Source organism: Pelodiscus sinensis, chromosome 1 (assembly GCF_052426305.1).
Source record: "Pelodiscus sinensis isolate ZL-2025 chromosome 1, ASM5242630v1, whole genome shotgun sequence".
Taxonomy (NCBI): Eukaryota; Metazoa; Chordata; order Testudines; family Trionychidae; genus Pelodiscus; species Pelodiscus sinensis.
Window position 1 is genome coordinate 54423597 of NC_143052.1, and position 17721 is coordinate 54441317.

Consider the following 17721-nt stretch of genomic DNA (forward strand, 5'->3'; position numbering starts at 1 on the left):
ATAAGTTTGGGGCTGTAATGGGTGCTCCTCCCTCCATCTCTCTTAATGACTTCTGAGCTGCAGCAGCTGTGGGGGAGAGCTCTCTAGCAGGCTAAGTCTCCTGCTGGGGATCTAGCCCTTCCCTTCCTATCTGCTACCTACACGGGCTACCCAAATAACCTGTAATTCCAGTGTTTCTCTGCTGCTTGATTTGGGATTGTTTTTCATTCCTTTTTCTAAGAGACAAAATAAAAGACTTTAAGGGGGAGGTGGGATAGGAGAGGAGGCATATGGGAGGAATATCCCAATGGCTAATGATCCCAAAGAGGAGGGCAAGGAGGAGATCTCTGGGAGTAAATCAGTTCCAAATTGCTGTGGGCTCATCGCTTGCCTGGTATGCCAGCAGCTCCCTCCTGCCCCATTCCTGCATCTCTCCTACCCCTCTTCCCAGCTCCCCCACAGCACAGGGAAGGGAGCTGGCGTGGTTGCTTTCCCCTCATTCTCCTTCAGTTCAGGCTTGACTCTGGGTCTGGCAGATCTCAGCTTCTTCCCCCCCTTGCCCTGTTGCATTTCCCTGCTGGGAGGGATGCAACAAAAGGGCGGAGGTGATGGCGGAGGAATGGGGGGGGGAGGGGTATTGGGCGGTCGCTCCTATTACAGTGAATACGGGAGGATCAGAGGACTGGGTGAGCCGCTGAAAACTTCAAACCAAACAAACTCCGCGCTGCCCTCCCCTTCTTCATCCTCCGCTTTCCTTGGAAGTTGGAGCCGCGCTGCCTGCATCAGCAGCCGGGCTGGCAGGAGAAACAGCAGCAGCCGCTGCTGGAAAGTTTCTCCCCCGCCTGTGCAGTGCTCCCCGCCCCCCGCCAGCCATGGGCTTTGACCTGGATCGCTTTGCCGAGCCCGTGGACCCGGATCTCAAGTGCAAACTGTGCAGCAAGGTGCTGGAGGAGCCGCTGTCCACGCCGTGCGGGCACGTCTTCTGCGCCGGCTGCCTGCTGCCCTGGGCGCTGCAGCGCCGCCGCTGCCCCCTGCAGTGCCAGCCCCTCTCGGCCAAGGAGCTGCACCAGGTGCTGCCGCTCCGGAGCCTCATCCAGAAGCTGGAGGTCAAGTGCGACTACAGCCCGCGGGGCTGCGGCAGGACCGTGCGGCTCCACCAGCTGGCCGCCCACGTCGAGTGGTGCGACTACAGCCCGGCCCGCTGCCGCCACCAGGGCTGCCCAGAGGTGCGCAGCCTGCCGGACGTGGAGGCGCCCAGGCGGGAGAGCTGCGAGCGCCGGCCGGCCGGCCCCTGCCCGCAGGGCTGCGACTTGCTGCTGCTGGCGGGGGGCGGGGGGCGCTGCTGCCTGCGGGCGCTGCGCAGCCACAGCGGCATCCCCCGGGCCGGCCTGGAGCCGGCGCTGAAGCGACAGGCCCGGGAGTGGAGCACGAGGGAGAAGTCGCTGCTGGCGCAGCTCGCGGCGCTGCAGAGCGAGGTGCAGCTCACGGCGCTGAGGTACCGGGTGAAGTTCAACCAGTACATGAGCCACCTCAGCAGCCTCGCCAGGAGCCTGGCCGGCAGCCCCCCCTGCACGGTGAGTGAGTGAGCGAGCGGGGCGGCAGGAGCGCAGCCTGGCGGCTTCGGGGTGTGTTTGCACCGGGATGCCTGCCTGGCGGGGCCGCTCCTTGGATGGTGCCGAGCCGTGAGGGGCTGGAACATGGGACCAAACTGTAACCCCCCGCCCTAGCATGGAAATCACGTCGAGGTAGGAGGGTCGCTATTGGAACCCTCTCCCCCCCCCAGTTCAGCACCTATGATAGCAGCTCCTGGGGGAGACCGCCAACGCCCCGAGCCACTCGGGGCCAGATCCTCTGCGAGCCAAACTCTGCTGCACTCCACTGACCGACCCCAGCAGCAGGGACCGGACCCTCTGTGCTATTTATTCCAGACCTGCTTGTGTGATCGCTTTTGGAGCGGACACACACAGCAGCCTCTTGGACCTGGGATTGCAGTGTCAGCCCCCGATGAGGTCCCTTGGAGAGCCCCCTCCCCAAAGCAGAGAGGCAGGCAGGTAACACTCGGTAACCTGCATCCGAGCTCTCTTGCTGTGCTGATGGTTGAAAAGTCTGGAAACAAAGTGATGTAAATCAAACTTTTACATTTCATTTCCCCATTCCTTCATCCTGGAAAACTCATCTTTCAAGAGCTGTGAAAGCAGATTCTTTCTGCTCCCTCATTTTCTTTCAGAGTGCAGAGAGCCTAAAATGTGACATAAATTACCTTAGTCCTTTTGGGTTCTGCGTTTCATGTCTCCTTTTGTAGTTCAAGAATTTGGCATCCGTAAGGGTTGCACACCAGCCTCTGTCCCCAGTGACTCAATTTGGATCTCATGTCTGGAGAGGGAAACATAAATCAGAGGAAAGGGCTTCAACTTAGCTGACAGTTCACAAACTTTAATGCAAATCTTCCACTGGATGTCTAGAACAGACCATTATTCTTCCAGCTGAGTATGATCTTATTAATGCTGGTATTATATCTTCCTTAGGTGACGTTCTAATTTCAGGTAGGTAAGAAGTGACCAGATATATTTTCTTATCATTATAGTACTAAGCAGCAACTTGGAAAACAGTTTGTTATTTAAAAACAACAGAATCCTTTAGAGTTTAGGTACAGTTCTGCAGGGATGCGGAAGTAGTTTTGGGGAAGGGCATAATGATTGGCAATATTGACAGGAGAGACCAGCACTGCTGCTTCAGCCTTTTGCCAAGTGCTACTGGTGAGATGGCTTAGCAAGCTAAAGGAGTTGTTCTGTAAAGCTTTAATTCCTGTCTGAAGGATTTCTGTGCAGAGTCTGACATTGCTGGTTGCAACCATGGTGAGAAATGATTTAATGGAATGTAAGCTCCACTCAAGAGACTTCTCTTCCAAAATCATTATTGACTCTTTTGAAGCAAAATCCAGAGGAAAAAAATTTGAGTAGCCTTGCTGGCTTCTATCAGCGTTAGCATGATATGCTGAACTTCAAACTGTTATAAAAGAGACTCACACTGGGGCACTGATTCAAGTTCTCAGGGTTTTTATGACCAGGATAAGGATGACAGATTCAGAATTTATTGGAAATAAAGTACTTAGTGTTTTAGGAATTTGAATACTTAATCATCTTGGTTTTTTTTTTTGCAAATCTGGTTGCTAATCCGTGGGTTTGGCGAGTTGGCTTTAGAAGATATGCTCATATATCTGTTGCACCTCAGGGAAAATACGATGAGGTGGAATGAAGAGAACTAGCAATGATTGCAGTAAAGTGCAGAGTACACAAGAAAAATAGTCACATGCAGGAAGGAGGTGAAAAAGAACTGGATCTTCATAAGGACATTTAAAAGGAGTTGCCATCCTGACATACTACTTCAATAGCTTCCATTTCTCATCAGTACCAGTAGGTGCTGCTGTATGTACTGCCTCAGAGAAATCTGTTACTGAAGACAAGGAAAATGAACAAAACCTTCATTTGGAAGAAAAATTACAAATAAAATAAAAAATATTCCTCATTAATTTAAAATGTATCATGCTGTAATATGTAATATTCACAGCTGCCGTTGATAAAATTTTTGTTTGGATATTAGAATGCCATTACATTCATTACTATATTCTGAATATTTAAAACTAGAGTTTCTTAACCTATGAAAATTGCTAACGTACCATTTACCAAAGTATAGAGAATGACAAAACACAGTCTTACTTTACATGGTATAGGCTGAATACAGATTTTTGTGGGGATTATGTCTCCTGGAATATAACTACTTTTATAAGTTAAAATTAAAAATAAATTACAATGCTAATGAAAAGCCTGTCATAATCTTTTAAAATTTTCCTTGCATGGTTTAGAAAATTATTTAACCACTTTTACCCAAGGAAGTAGGTCTTTTTAATATATTATTATTTTAAATCTTTGGTGTCTTCACTATTTTTGATTCTGTGATTTATCAAATCAAATCTTTTTCACCTCCTTCCTGCATGTGACTATTTTTCTTGTGTACTCTGCATTTTGTGTGTGTGTGTGTGTGTGTGTGTGTGTGTGTGTATTTTCTAACTTATTTGCTATAATTTGCTTTTTTTATGAAAGAAAAAAAGGAATTACTGTGAAATCTGTATGGAACCAGCTTTTGGAGCTGGAAATGGTAAGAGGCAGAGATATGGGTGAAATCCTGGCTCCATTAATATCAATGACCAAACTCCCATTGACTTTATTAGGGCCAGGATTTCACACCTTAAACTTAATAATCTTATATAATTAGTGTCCGTAGGGGTTTGTTTTAAAAGTACACAAACATTTGGGGCCTTATTTCAAGAGGTGCTGAGCACTCCCAGTTCCAGTAACTTATGAACATCAGGTCATCTGGCTCTTCAAAGTACCTGTTACATTTCAGTAGTATTTGTTTTTTTTCTCATTGTAAACACCTGCATCATTTGTATGTAGCACCATTTTTAATCATAATTTTCTATTCACCCTGTTTGGCTTGCATTTTCCACAATGAAAAGCTATAGAACATTGATGTATTCCATTGACATTTTCTTTTTCAAGTAACATTTTAAAATTAGCGTTTCACCCCTTTCTTCTTAGGGAGGAGAACCTAAACCATTAACCATCATGCTACAAAGAGAAAATGACACTTTGGGATTCAATATTATAGGAGGACGACCCAATCAGGTAAGTAAATGTACATTTCCTTTTTTTAAGTATAGAGATACTTTTCTAATATCATGTACCTATTATTAGTAATAAAAATACATATCTGGGAACAGCTTCTGCTTTCTGTTAGGGATCTGCATTAGGTGAAAGTGGGTACAGATTATGGCCTGCAGATTTAAGACCTGTGTTTGTTAAATCATTAGATTTACTATTTTTAGGACTCAGTCCTAAGAGGCATAGAGTACCTTCATTTCTAAGGATAGAGTCAGTAATACTTTTAGAACAAATCTGAAAACTGTCTGTGTTCAGGTAAGTCATCTGTACTCATGCATGTTGCCCAGCTGAAATCAGGAAGACTATTCAAATGAGTAACTGTTGCAGAATCAAGTCCTAGTAATTCTGTGAACAAATACTTGATTATTTTCATTAAAAGGAAAGATCAAAATATTATTCTGTATATGCACTATCTGTATCCTAGTCTAAACAACTATTTTGCTAGGGTACGCATTCAAAATTCAAGTGTGTGTGTGTGTGTATAATTTTAAGTCAAATAGCATTTTCCATCCATCTTAAATTTAGAAAATGAAGTCCATAAAATATTTATTTTGGATTGTAATCTGATTTTTACAAATTGGGGCTATGGAAGAACTTTGTTTTTGCAGGAAGAAAGCAATTCAGTGTTTGTTTGTCTTCCTGTGTTTTCTTGAGATTTCATTTTTTGAACTTCCAGATCAATGAAGTTTTCATATGCACATATTATCAACCTAAATACAAGAAATCCTGTGGCACCTAAATAGAAGATTTTGACTGGGTTTGAGAACCTGGAATTTCTTCTGCAATGGGAAGTGATAAAAGTTTTAAAATAATGATTCAAGATTAACTTGATGAATTAAGGATGGACCACCCTTTTAAAATTAAGTTTGGCAACGTGTCTTTGGACTCATTCTAGTTGACAGTGACAGATGAATGTAACACCACACTACCTCCATTTTGTTGCCATTTTCAACAAAGTACTCGTGTAAATTTGAATTACTTCAAAAACAAACTAAGGGTGCATATGCGATCAGTGGTGCTAAAACTCCAAGTTGCACTGTCAACAGTTTCTGCTGAGATTCAATGACTGCATATTTAGCTTAACTCAAATTTCCAGTGAAAAGTAAAAAACAGGACTATGTAGCACTTTAAAGACTAACGAGATGGTTTATTAGGTGATGAGCTTTCGTGGGCCAGACCCACTTCCTCAGATCAAATTGTGGAAGAAAATAGGTATGACCATATATACCAAAGGGATACAATTAAAAAAAAAAGTGAACACATATAAAAAGGACAAATCAAATTTCAGAACAGAGGGGAAATGGGGGAGGGGGAGATAAATGTCTGTGAGCTAATGGTATTAGAGGTGATAATTGGGGAAGCTATCTTTGTAATGGGTAATTATCACCTCTAATACCATTAGCTCACAGACATTTACCTCTCCCCCCATTCGCTCTCTGTTCTGAAATTTGATTTGTCCTTTTTATATGTGTTCACTTTTTTTTAATTGTATCCCTTTGGTATATGTGGTCATGCCTATTTTCTTCCACAATTTGATCTGAGGAAGTGGGTCTGGCCCACGAAAGCTCATCACCTAATAAACCATCTTGTTAGTCTAGTTTAGCTGAAACAAAAAACAGGACTAACACGGCTACATCTCTATTACAATGAAAAGTAAGTTTTGTTATAATGATTTGAGCATGGGGCAGTGGTGTGCCACAGAAATCTTTTATTGAACTAAGTGTGTCTTATACTGGAGAAGGTTGGGGAACAATGAAATAGTACAATTATTTAATATAAAACCATAAACATGTGTGTCAAGAATTGCTGAGTAATAAGTAATAAAGGGAAAGATGGAACTGACCATGGGACCTTTGGAGCTTAGTGAATTAGCATCTATCGCTTGAACTAAAAGCCAGCTGCTTCTCAGCTAATGCTGTAGAGCAAACTCATTCTTTTTCCCTGTAAGTGGTCTAAGTGCCTCTACATGCAACAGACAGTATATCACACCCATAAGGTGTGTAGTTTACATGTGCTCATGTCAAAGTGCAAGAAAACAGTTTCTTTAGGTTATTCAAGGAAAAAGTGCATTGAATGAAAATTGGTACGTTGAAGCAAAACAGTAGAATGCTGATTGGTCCTTTAAGCGACAGATTTTTAGAGACAAACTTCAATTCTACTTACAGAATTGCAAGCTTTTCTTTTTGGATATCATGTCTTCCAGTGGCTGAGGAATAAATTTACTTACATTGTATATCTGTTGTGTTTCATTTCATAAAACATTTGAAGGTTTTTTCACTGTTTTTTTTTTTTAATTTCCTCCCTCATCTGAAGAAACAAAACGAAGCTCATAACAACCTTCTTAACTTTTTTCCTACTAAGATAAATCATATTTCAGAGAGTTGTATGTGGGCTGTATATATTTTAAAGGAGAAGATGTTATGGCATCCTTATTAAGACTCTCTGAGTGAGATCTTTACTCCTGTTCTGGAATTTTGAGGCTGAGGGTTCCTGGTTCTTATGGTGGGATACAAGTGGGTCTGGCCCACGAAAGCTCATCATCTAATAAACCATCTTGTTAGTCTTTAAAGTGCTACATAGTCCTGTATTTTTTTTCTGGTACTGTTACTATAGAGACAAATGGAGGCTGTATTCTCCATGGACCCCCCCCATTACAATCCATGTCATGGGATTGGGGTGTAGAAATGTAGCCATAACTGATAAGCTCATGCTTATTGGTTACACAAACAGCTTCACAGCTACATGTGGTTCCCAGTAGAGCTCCCAGAGAGCCACCTGCCATCCCACACTATTGCCTCTGATAGAGAGTTAGTAGTTTGGGGCAGCAGCAAAGTTCCCCAGAAGCGCAATGGCAGGCGGGAGCTGATGCATGCCGGGAGCTGGCTTAAAAGATGCTCCCAGTGTGCCCAACTCCAGGGATCTGGCTGCCTTCGCACATGTAACTATGTAAATGATAAAAGTTTTAGCATGTACACAGTTAATCTATTTGCATTTTAACATCCTTATCCTAGGGCAGTGGTCTCTAACCTTTTTAAACAAGAGAGCACTTTTTGAATTTAAGAGCAATCCAACATGTACCTCAAAAATAAATACCCTTGCCCCACCTCCTTTGTGCCCCTTCTCTGAGGCCCTGCCCCTGCTCACTCCATCCTCCCTCTTGCCCCCACTCTCCCTCACTTTCACCAGTCTTGTGCAGTGGGTTGGGGTGCAGGCTCTGATATTGGATTAAGAGATTTGGAGTCTGAGAGGGGCTCTGACCTGAACTAGGGGCAGGCCATTGGGGTATCCAAGGGGATTATAAGTGCAGTCTCTGGGAGGGTGGTTGGATGTAGGGATGCTCGGGGCTAGGGAAGGGGCTTGGGGTACAGGAGAGGGTTCATGACTGGGTTAGGTTTTGGGGATATGGGTACCAGCTGGGCACTTTTTATCTCAGATGGCTCTTGAGTGGTGGTGCAGTGGTGCTAAGGCAGGCTCACCCCTGTCCTGGCCCTGCACCACTCCCAAAAACAGTCAGCAAACTCCATCCCAAGTCCTGCTGTGCCTCCTCTCTGCTGTGTGGAAATAGGATACAGTGGAAGAGGGGGCACCTTTATATCAGCACTCCTCCTCTGTCTCCCCTACACTACACAGAAAGCAGAGGCTCCTGAAGGGATAGCTCCGAGGCAAAGGGCAGGAGGTTTGCAGCAGTCTGAGGGCAGATGAAGTGCTGTGCTTGGTAACCAGTTGGCCAAAACAGTCAGGATCACCTCTCAGAGGCTCCAAGATCTACCAGTAGATCCCGATCTACTGGTTGGTGACCACTGCCCTAGGGCTATGCTGGGGGCAACAGAAACATGTCAGAAACTGGGTTTCTGGGCAGCACTGCCGCTTTTGTGCAGTGGAGGGAGGATGTCAGATCTTAGACCCTTGGAGCTGGCTAAATTATGTCTGCGGAAAGGGTGTGCATGTGTGTCTCTGTCCGTCCATCTAGCCTATGAGCAGCTTAGGTTTGGGAGGGCATAAAGGCAATTTAAAGCCTCTTTAGCCCTCTTGCCATCCTGGACTGTGAATTCTGTGCTGCCCCTTTTATAACTGAAGCACAGACTTCCACCCCATACATTCTGGATCCAGATAGGAAAGACTACAAAGAATGCTGTATGTACATTTCCTTACTCTCATCAGGTAGTATTGTACTTTATAAAAAGTCAGTAAAGCCCCTCATTGAATAAGATGCAATTGTATATGAGAAAAAATATTATAATTTAATCCTGTTTCCTCATGAAAATAAAATAAATAAATTGGTTCACTCCGTATTTTTGTTAAAATGTATCATGGTATCTTTAGTAATGTTATATTTTTCATATCTGAAGTGAACAATGAAGTGTATGATGAGTAGAGCAGTGGAGGACAACTTATGGCTCACTGTTTGCATGCGATCCATTGGGTTTCTAGTGTGTGGCCCTCAAGACATTAATTTACCATTGCCCATGTGCAGGTTTCTGCAGGTTTCCATCCACTCTTTCCTATTGGTATTACTAAAGTGACATGCACGTAAAGCAAAGGCATGTGAAATGAGGTGCGTGACTATGAGATCTGTGTGCTCCCTCTGCATCCAGTCAAATACTGCAATGGTTCAGCTAACACTCCCCACAAATTCTAGGTAGGTATGCAAGTGCAGTTAGCAAAACTACCCTATCCTGAGACACAGTCTTGGTTGACGACAATCTTGTAGCCAATTGAGGTGAAGGGGGGCTATTCATGGAGCCCAGTCACTAGCCTTGGTAGACCATTGCTGCAGTAGAAGTCTGTTTGTTTATATTAGACTATTTTGAAACATTTTGGACCTGTTCATATGTTTCTCATTTGCTGCATGCTCTGTAAGTTAAAGCCTGTTTTTAGGGTGTGAGTCATGAAAAATTGAAGGGGTAGACAACAGGAGAGTAAAAATGTAGTGGGTAAGATTTTTGTGGCATACTGTTACCCCCATGCTTATAACAATTATTATAAATAACCTTACTTTTCATTGGAAATGTGAATTAGCAGGAACTGTTGACAGCCCTTAATTTAAAGCAATACTGTTAATTTGAAATCAAGTCAGAATGCAAGCTCTTTGGGAGAGTTACTGTATATTTGTACAGCCCCCAGAATAATGGTCTGTAATCTTGATTGTGGTTTTGCTGTGAGAGAGACTCACACAAAGGAACCAATCCTGCAAACACATACAGGAATAGTCCCATTGGTCATGGCCTAATTGACAACATCTGAAATGCTGTAAAAAATGTACAATATAAACTGAGGAAAATAGTTTCTTTCAGATATAGTTATTTTTATTGTTGTTTGTAATGGTAAATAAATAGGTTCACACCAAAAAGTGATTTCTGAGATAACTGTACCTCTTTTATTTCGTTGTTATAAATCAGTATTTTATTAAAACTTATTTTAAGTAAAATGTTGGAAGATTGGCATGCAGATTTGGACAGCCACTATATCACATGTTTAAAAATAAACATGTGTGATCAGTGTTATTTATTGTATTGTTCCAAATGTAGTAAGTATCTTCTTGGTGGTAAGTTTGAACTCTAAGTGAATTTCACTTTGAAACGTGTAAAGATCAACTTGAAAAAGGTTCTTCTTTTGTCCACAGCTGATCTTTATAGATTTCACAGTTGAGCAAGTTCTCAGTCTCCCATGTAAATAAGATTTATGAGGTTAACCAGCTTCAATAGAATTCCATCACTACGATATGTTACTAAATAGTGACACTTTATTTTCTAAGAAAAAATATATATAAAGAGCAGTATTGAAGAATTACTTATCCCCCCTGAGACAAACACCTATACGTCCACCTTTTTCTTTACTAAATTATCCTCTATATAAATTAGTCACATCTGCTAGAAAGTGTGAGGTTCATTTTAAATATTTTATTGCGGATCTGATTATTATTACATTTTTATATACACTAAACTAACCTAATAGATTAACTTGTCAAAAATGCTTGGATAGTTTATTAATGCTGTCATTTTGATTAACACCTGTTTTGTATTAAGTAAATTAAAAATCCCAAAGAGTTAAATCCCTAGTTCAGTGTTTCTCAAAGTAGGTATGTAAGCGACAAATCGACTAGTAGACTATCCAATAAGCAAAAAGATTATTGGATAGTCGACACACTAGTTGACTAGTCACTTCACTGCCTTGCTGCCTCTATCAGAAAGAGGCAGGTAAGGGGGAGAGGAGGAGATGCTGGGGGGAGCCGGCTTAAAAGCCGATTGCCCTCAGATCCATGGGAGGGGGTAGGGGCAGCATTCCACCTTTGAAATATACAAGAGTGCGGAAGTGCCCCATGTAGCCCCCCCCATGTGCCCCATGTAGCCCAATCTTTGAAATGCACAAGAGCCCCTGCTGGGGCTCTTGCTACATTTCAAAGTGGAAGCGCCCTTATCAACTAATCGAACAGTTGATGGAAATTCCATTGACTAGTTCATTAGTTGATTAATCTAATTTTAACATCCCTATATCAAAGTGGTATGTGAAATCTCTTTGAAAAACCTGTTAACTGGCTGCGCCGGTTTGTTTACTTACCGGTGCCTTGGGCCTGGAGTCTCGCGACTTCCATTGGCTCTGTTTAGCTGTTTGCAGCTAAGGTGAACCATGAGAAATAGCGGCCTGGCCCGTTGCTTCCTATGGCTCCCCTTGGCTGCAAACAACAAAACAGTGCCAATAGGAGCCACGAAGCTCCGTGGCCGTGGCACCGATAACTAAGCAAACCAGTGCAGACATTTACCAAATTTCTCAAAATGGTTTCATGAACCACTTTGAGAAACACTGCTCTAGTTTTAAAAAAAAGCTGCATTTTCAGATGGATTTGCATTTTCATTGCTGAATATGGTACTGTCTCTTTTCTTATATTAACATGGCTGTCTTTTATTTTGCAACTTCGATACTGTCTGGTATAGAACAATCAAGAGAACTCTTCACCTGAAGGAATTTATGTGTCAAAAATCTTGGAAAATGGACCTGCTGACAAGACAGAAGGTCTGCAAATTCATGACGAGATCATTGAGGTAAGCGTAACAACTACATGTTGGTTTGATAAAGGCAGATTCAGTGCATATGGATTTGATATTTTTCACAGTGAATATGTTATCATTTCCTTTCATTAGTGTGTGCTAGCAGAATTCTTGTAAGCTGAAGTGATCAAATGTTTATCAGATGTGTGTCGGCATCATGGGTTTCTTGAACAGCAAAGTGCATGTATAGAAGTGTTGGTATAAGGATTATTTACTTTTTCAAGGTAAAGCTGTAGAAACTGATCAGGGAGCTGTGTTCTCTTTTTCATTATGATGGCTGAAAAGGAAGGTCAAATGGTTCTTCACAAATTAACCATTTAATTATTTTGCCCTGAACAAATGATATAGCTGATGTGCACCTGAGGTGGTTCAGAGGTGCTATGTTGATCAATGATGTTGTGGGAGTCTTTGAACAGTTAGGAAAACTGCTTTTTTTGTGTAAGATCAGTTAGTCGAGCGCTGTTTTTTACTTATACCGATACAAATCTTTTCCGATCATGTCCATTATTCTCATATAATTATTTTCTTTTACTAAACAGAGTTGAAAAGAGTTTGACTTTAAACTCTTTAGAAAATGTTTCATTTTTTTCTGCCTATCTAGTCTATTACTGGTAAACCTTGTTAATACTAAAAGATGCAGCAATATGTGTGACAAACATTATTTTACTTAGTGAAATGGATTACTGATATGCTATGACAATGGGATTTTAGGGCACAACTGTAGTACAGCATGCCCTTAATCACTTCCCTTAAGTATGACTATACTATATTTGCTGTGGGTGTAGCCCTTTGTCCTCAGTTTCAATGACAGTGGAGAAGCATTGTTTTAAATTGACAGGTGTTGAACACCTTTCTGAAACAAGACAGATGAAACAAGTAGATCAGGAAATTGATATGAAGGGTAGCTGGCATCTTGCACCATTTCCTTATTAAGGAGTTGACACCTGAAGTGTGTCAACACTGTTTGAATACTGGCATTGCTTTTGTTGTAGGAAGCCTAGAGCAATATATCAAACAGATTTGTTTTGGTTTGGTTTTGGAAGAAGAGAGTGAGCACACATGCTTCAACTGTCTGCCCTATACATACACTTGTTTAGCAGGGAACAGAGTTAGATGTAATTTATGCTGAACTTGCAATGTTCCCTTTATCTGTATAGAGTTCTTGTGTCAGAATTTTCTAGCAGCAGTATGATAGCTCAGAAAACAAATCTGTTTTCCTCTGCTCTTACTGTGGCACTTTATGTATTGTTTGGAGACTGCTGCCATACCGTTTGATTAATTTACTCAAACTTTATTGTTCATTTTAATATGTTTTCAAAGCATTTTTCTGTTTAATGAGAGGTGAAACTTTTGTTACATGGAGGAAAGAGTGCACAGGCCAATATTAATTAAGCTCTAAGAACTCTTCCCTTTTTGTCTGAAGTTACATTGTAGACAGTTTCGTATGAATGTTGGTATTTAAAGTGTTGAGGGTGTTTCAGTTCCGTATGAAAATGTGCTACTTAAAAATAAGTAAATGGAGAATTAATTCTTGCTCTGTTATGTAATATCTTTCAGACACATAGCATAAAATTGATCTTTTGTCATCACATGCTAGTCCATCTTTTACTGCTATAATATATAATTTCTTAGTTTTTATTTTTGTAGTTTGGGAAAGATTTAAAGAAAATCTAGAGAGAGAGACTAACAGCTAAACATTTGATAATAAACATTAGTGCTACAGTATTTAATCAAAACAAAGAGAAAAAAGTTAACTTCAGCTTTTTAAAACAACATTTGAATTAGTAACTACCTCTGTAATACTATGACTTTGCTAATGTAAACATCTGGAGACAAAAGGTTGAAATGTACCTTGGCAATACATGAATATCAATGTCCTCTCACCCCAGAATGCTCTGGAAGTCTGTACTATTGCTGTCTTGTTTAAAGGATTGACATGAATGTTTTCACTGTGAGGAAATGAGTAAGACTTGTATATGTTTGTTTCAGGAATGTTAGCAAATATACAGAAGGAGAGACAGTTTTGGTGAGAAGAGGGGAACCAGATATCTTTATTTTTGGTTGTTCTACAGCCTTTCAGAGATCAGCTCAAATATGTGATGCATGTATGTGTTCAAAAGATATCATTTTGCAGCAGTCCAATGCAGAAAGAATTGATGTTGTTTTGGGAATTTATAATTATTTCAATTAGTTATTTGGTTTTGTGGTGCCCATTATAGTCTTTTAGCAGGGCATAGCTAATGGCATAATGGATAGAACTAGCCCATTAAATCAGAAGAAAATCAGCAAAAGCATAACAATCTGTTCTCAAGCTCTATTTCTGAATAAAGAAGGTAATTAGTTTTAGTGCTTTATCAGATGTTTAACAACGTTAACTGCAAATGGTTGACAAGGGTGAGTTTGTGCAAACTTCAGATGACTGCTCCAAGGGTTAACTTAGTGCAACAAATGGATTTCACAGTGGTGTGACGCTGGCAGCTGGAATTGTGAATTAAAGTCTAGCAGACTTAATAGTCACAACCTAGCACAGACTACCAGAAAATCTGCTAATCAATTAGTCATAGTTAAAAGATGGTAAGGTCTGAAATTTCATTTATCTTTGAAGATATTCCTTGTAAGTGGAAGAAACTGATCACACAAAGTAGTTGATTTCAGCTGTGGATAGAGAAATTTGCATACTCAGTGTGTGACTAGGGTAGTCTACATTTCCATTGTCTCAACTACTGGATTATATGAAGTTAAATGTTGTTAGCTTTTTCTTAGACTCCAGAATTTACATAATTTAATAGATGCCTGTTTGTTAGCAGATTAACATACTAGCTCTAGGTAAGTATGAAAAGTGATCACACCAGCTGAATGCCAACAGTCTGAATAGCAATGGCCCAGTGTGCCAATAATGTGCCAATTTTTATCACAGTACTAGATAGTGTTACTTCTTTGCAGAGAGGCATTAGAGTTCAAGGAATTGCATGTCAGTTTCCTGTTGCGTCAATAATGACAGGATATTTTCCTGGTGTAAGTTATTTATTTATGCAATATAAAAAACAGGTCTTGCCTGATGGCCACAAATGATACTCAGACAATTCCTTCTTGCAGGAATCTTAGCTCAACACCAGTGTCGAATTCTCAGGGAGAAATTCTGCCTCAGGTTTTCTCTCTGTCTTAAGATCTCTTTCTTCTGCTTGCCACAGGTTCTCCCAAAAAGTTGCCTGATAAAACTCAGAACTGTGTGTAAAAGCACCACCAATAACTTCTAGCACAATAGTCCTGATTAGTTGGAGTCCTATTTATGAAAAATTTATGAAAATCTACCTGCCCTTTAATATATCTGTTTTCTCCCTGCTGGGCCTCATTGTCAGAGATATCAAGAGGTAGGGAAGAGTCCAAAGTTCAGAACTGATCTAATCCTGCAGGTGGCTGATTCTGGCTACTATGAGAAAGGGGAGAAATCTTTTCTCCCTCTTAGCTCCTAAAAAAGGGGGAAAAGGAGACTATTTGTATAACTTTATGTGTTTCCTCATTTTGTGAATAACAAAGTACTTGCCTTTGCTGATGCTATTAGCCTTTTAAACCCATGATATGAAACTGACATAATTCTAGCAGTTTCATTGCTTCCCGCAGGGTTCAGTAGAGCACTTTGACTACTACCCTATTTTGTTTATTTTATCCTGCTGCTTTTTTTTAAAGCTGTAAGCGGTGACAGTGATACTAGAACTAGCTGGCTGAAGACTGAGGATCACATCATTGCCTCCGTTTAAAATCAGTTCATATTTAGGTTTTATTTATAACTATAATGGCTCTTATTTCTGAGTGGAACACAGTGCTGTCATCTGAAGATGCATGGGTGATTTAAAAAAAAGGCAATAGGGTTCAAGGCTGCTGCTATATGAGACTTCAAAATCAAAGTTCTAGGATGGAAGTCAAAGTCCTTAATATGGCTGATAGAAGTCCAGGATGTGCAACTTTGCTGGTTTGGACATATGCAAATGATAAATAAAGGTGACGTGGTGAAAATAGCATGGTGGGAGGTTGTGGTAGCACAGAGACCCTGAGCAAACCCAAGGAAGTGATGGATGGATTGTATCAAAGAAGCTGGTAAACAGTTGGACCTTAAAGCTTCCCACAACAGGCAAAGATGGCAGATGCTTGTACAATGATAGAAGAAGGGGAAGAAAAAAGATAGATTAAAAGTTATAGATATTTCTTCCCCTCTTGTTTGATCCTTCATTTATCCAAAAACTGTGATTGAATTTTTCAAGCTCTATTTTACGTGGTGGAACTCATATTCTCTTGCATAATGCCACCAGGTTATTAAAGTTAAATAATCTAAATTTGCCTCTTCACAGCTGTGTTATGCATAAAACATACCCACTGTCGAATTTGTGGCTTTCATGAATACTTTTTAAAAAAATGAACAGTATTTGAACTAATGAGGCAAAAGAGATAAAATACCTTATGTTATCTAGGAGACAAGGCAATACAATCATGGTTGAATTGTCTGCTAAGTTTGCCAAATAGAAATAACAGAACGCAACTTAAAACTCTTAGGCGGCTTGCAAAAAGAGCATAGTCTCAAAACCAAAATGTCCTGCAGGAGAAATACAAGCACATCATCATTTGGATAAAAGTACTCTGCACTTTGTTCTCCAGAGGAGAAATTTGTGGTTTTTTTCACTCTCACACGAAGCAAGAACTTTGGCCCATTGCATTTTAGCCAGTTGATTGCATTCTTAATGTGATGACTATGATGAAGAGTATGTTGGAGAGCAGGAAAAGTAGTTTTAGTCCTGGCTTTCAAAAGATAGATAAATATATATGTTCTCTGACTGTATATGCAGCCGGAACTCTGTAAGCAAACGTTAAACTAAGCTTCATCTCTCTTATTCTATTTCCATTTGTTATTTTGACTTTTAAAAGAGTGCATGCCTGATGACTAAGCTCTGTGTCAGCCCTGTGATGTTTTATCATCTTTGTGTTTCTGTCTTTACATACACTATGCTGCTGAAGCAAAATTTCTGATGCTTGTCATGTTTATTTAGTTTAGGCTATGCACTGTTAGATTACATCTGAAGCAGTGAGTTTAAAAACAGGTCTTGCTGGGATCACAGCAAGCAAATTTGGAATGACTTTGAATCAAAGTTGTTCATGATGTGAGCAATAGATTATGGGTGGTAGCAGAGGAATGCTTTCTTAATGGACCCAGGACTGACCTTACCATGAGGCGAACTGAGGCGGCTGCCAGAGTGTGGAGGGGCACCACTAGGACCCAGAGTGTAGAAAATTGTGTCTGCTGCTGGTGCATATGTATTCTCTCTGCTCTAGAGAGGGGGTGTCATTTGAGCTCCCTGCCTCAGGTGCCAAATATTGTGGGCTGGCCCTGAATGGACACATGGTTAAGGTATGGTGCATATCAAGTTGTTTTATAAGACCAAATAGGTTTTGTTTATAAATCATCTAAACATTACAATAGTCATCTTGGCATAAAATGTTTCAGTAGCCCATATAGAACTCGCAGCATAATCTTGCAAACTTTAATGCAGCTCATATAACAATGCTAGACTGTACTCTGTTTACCATGGAGACGAAGAGGTGTAAACAGGGTCAGAATTTGGCCTAGTATCTTTTGCTTTCAAGAGAAGACTAAATATTTAGTAGCTAGGTAGTGGAGATTTTTTCCTGTGTTAATGGTATAGCATTGTAAATAAGTTATCTGTATGCAACTGGTAATTCTAGATTTGACCCTTAGACTGTTAGTTCCATGGAGACATAAGTTTGTAAATAGATTAAGAGCTGTTTTGACACTTGTAATTTTGTAAGTTCTCAAAGAATTATAACGTGTTGATTTACAACAGGCTTTTTCCTTTGTGTATTTTAAAGGTAAACTGGAAGGGGTTTACCTGCTAAGAACTGCATTTGGCCCTAAATTCTGCAAATTGCCTATGCTCATGCTTATCTTTAATCATGAGTTCAGCTGG

At 40.7% G+C, this 17721-nt stretch overlaps 1 protein-coding gene across 1 annotated transcript in view; it reads left to right on the top strand.

The window, feature by feature from the left end:
* The first annotated feature begins 159 nt into the window (after nt 1–159).
* PDZRN4 (PDZ domain containing ring finger 4) overlaps nt 160–17721 on the top strand; it is a 399535-nt gene continuing 381973 nt past the window's right edge. The window contains exons 1-3 of the mRNA XM_014572468.4: nt 160–1553; nt 4578–4664; nt 11633–11740. Coding sequence (XP_014427954.3) covers nt 852–1553; nt 4578–4664; nt 11633–11740 — 897 coding nt within the window. The 5' untranslated portion in view covers nt 160–851. The remainder of the gene's footprint in view (nt 1554–4577; nt 4665–11632; nt 11741–17721) is intronic.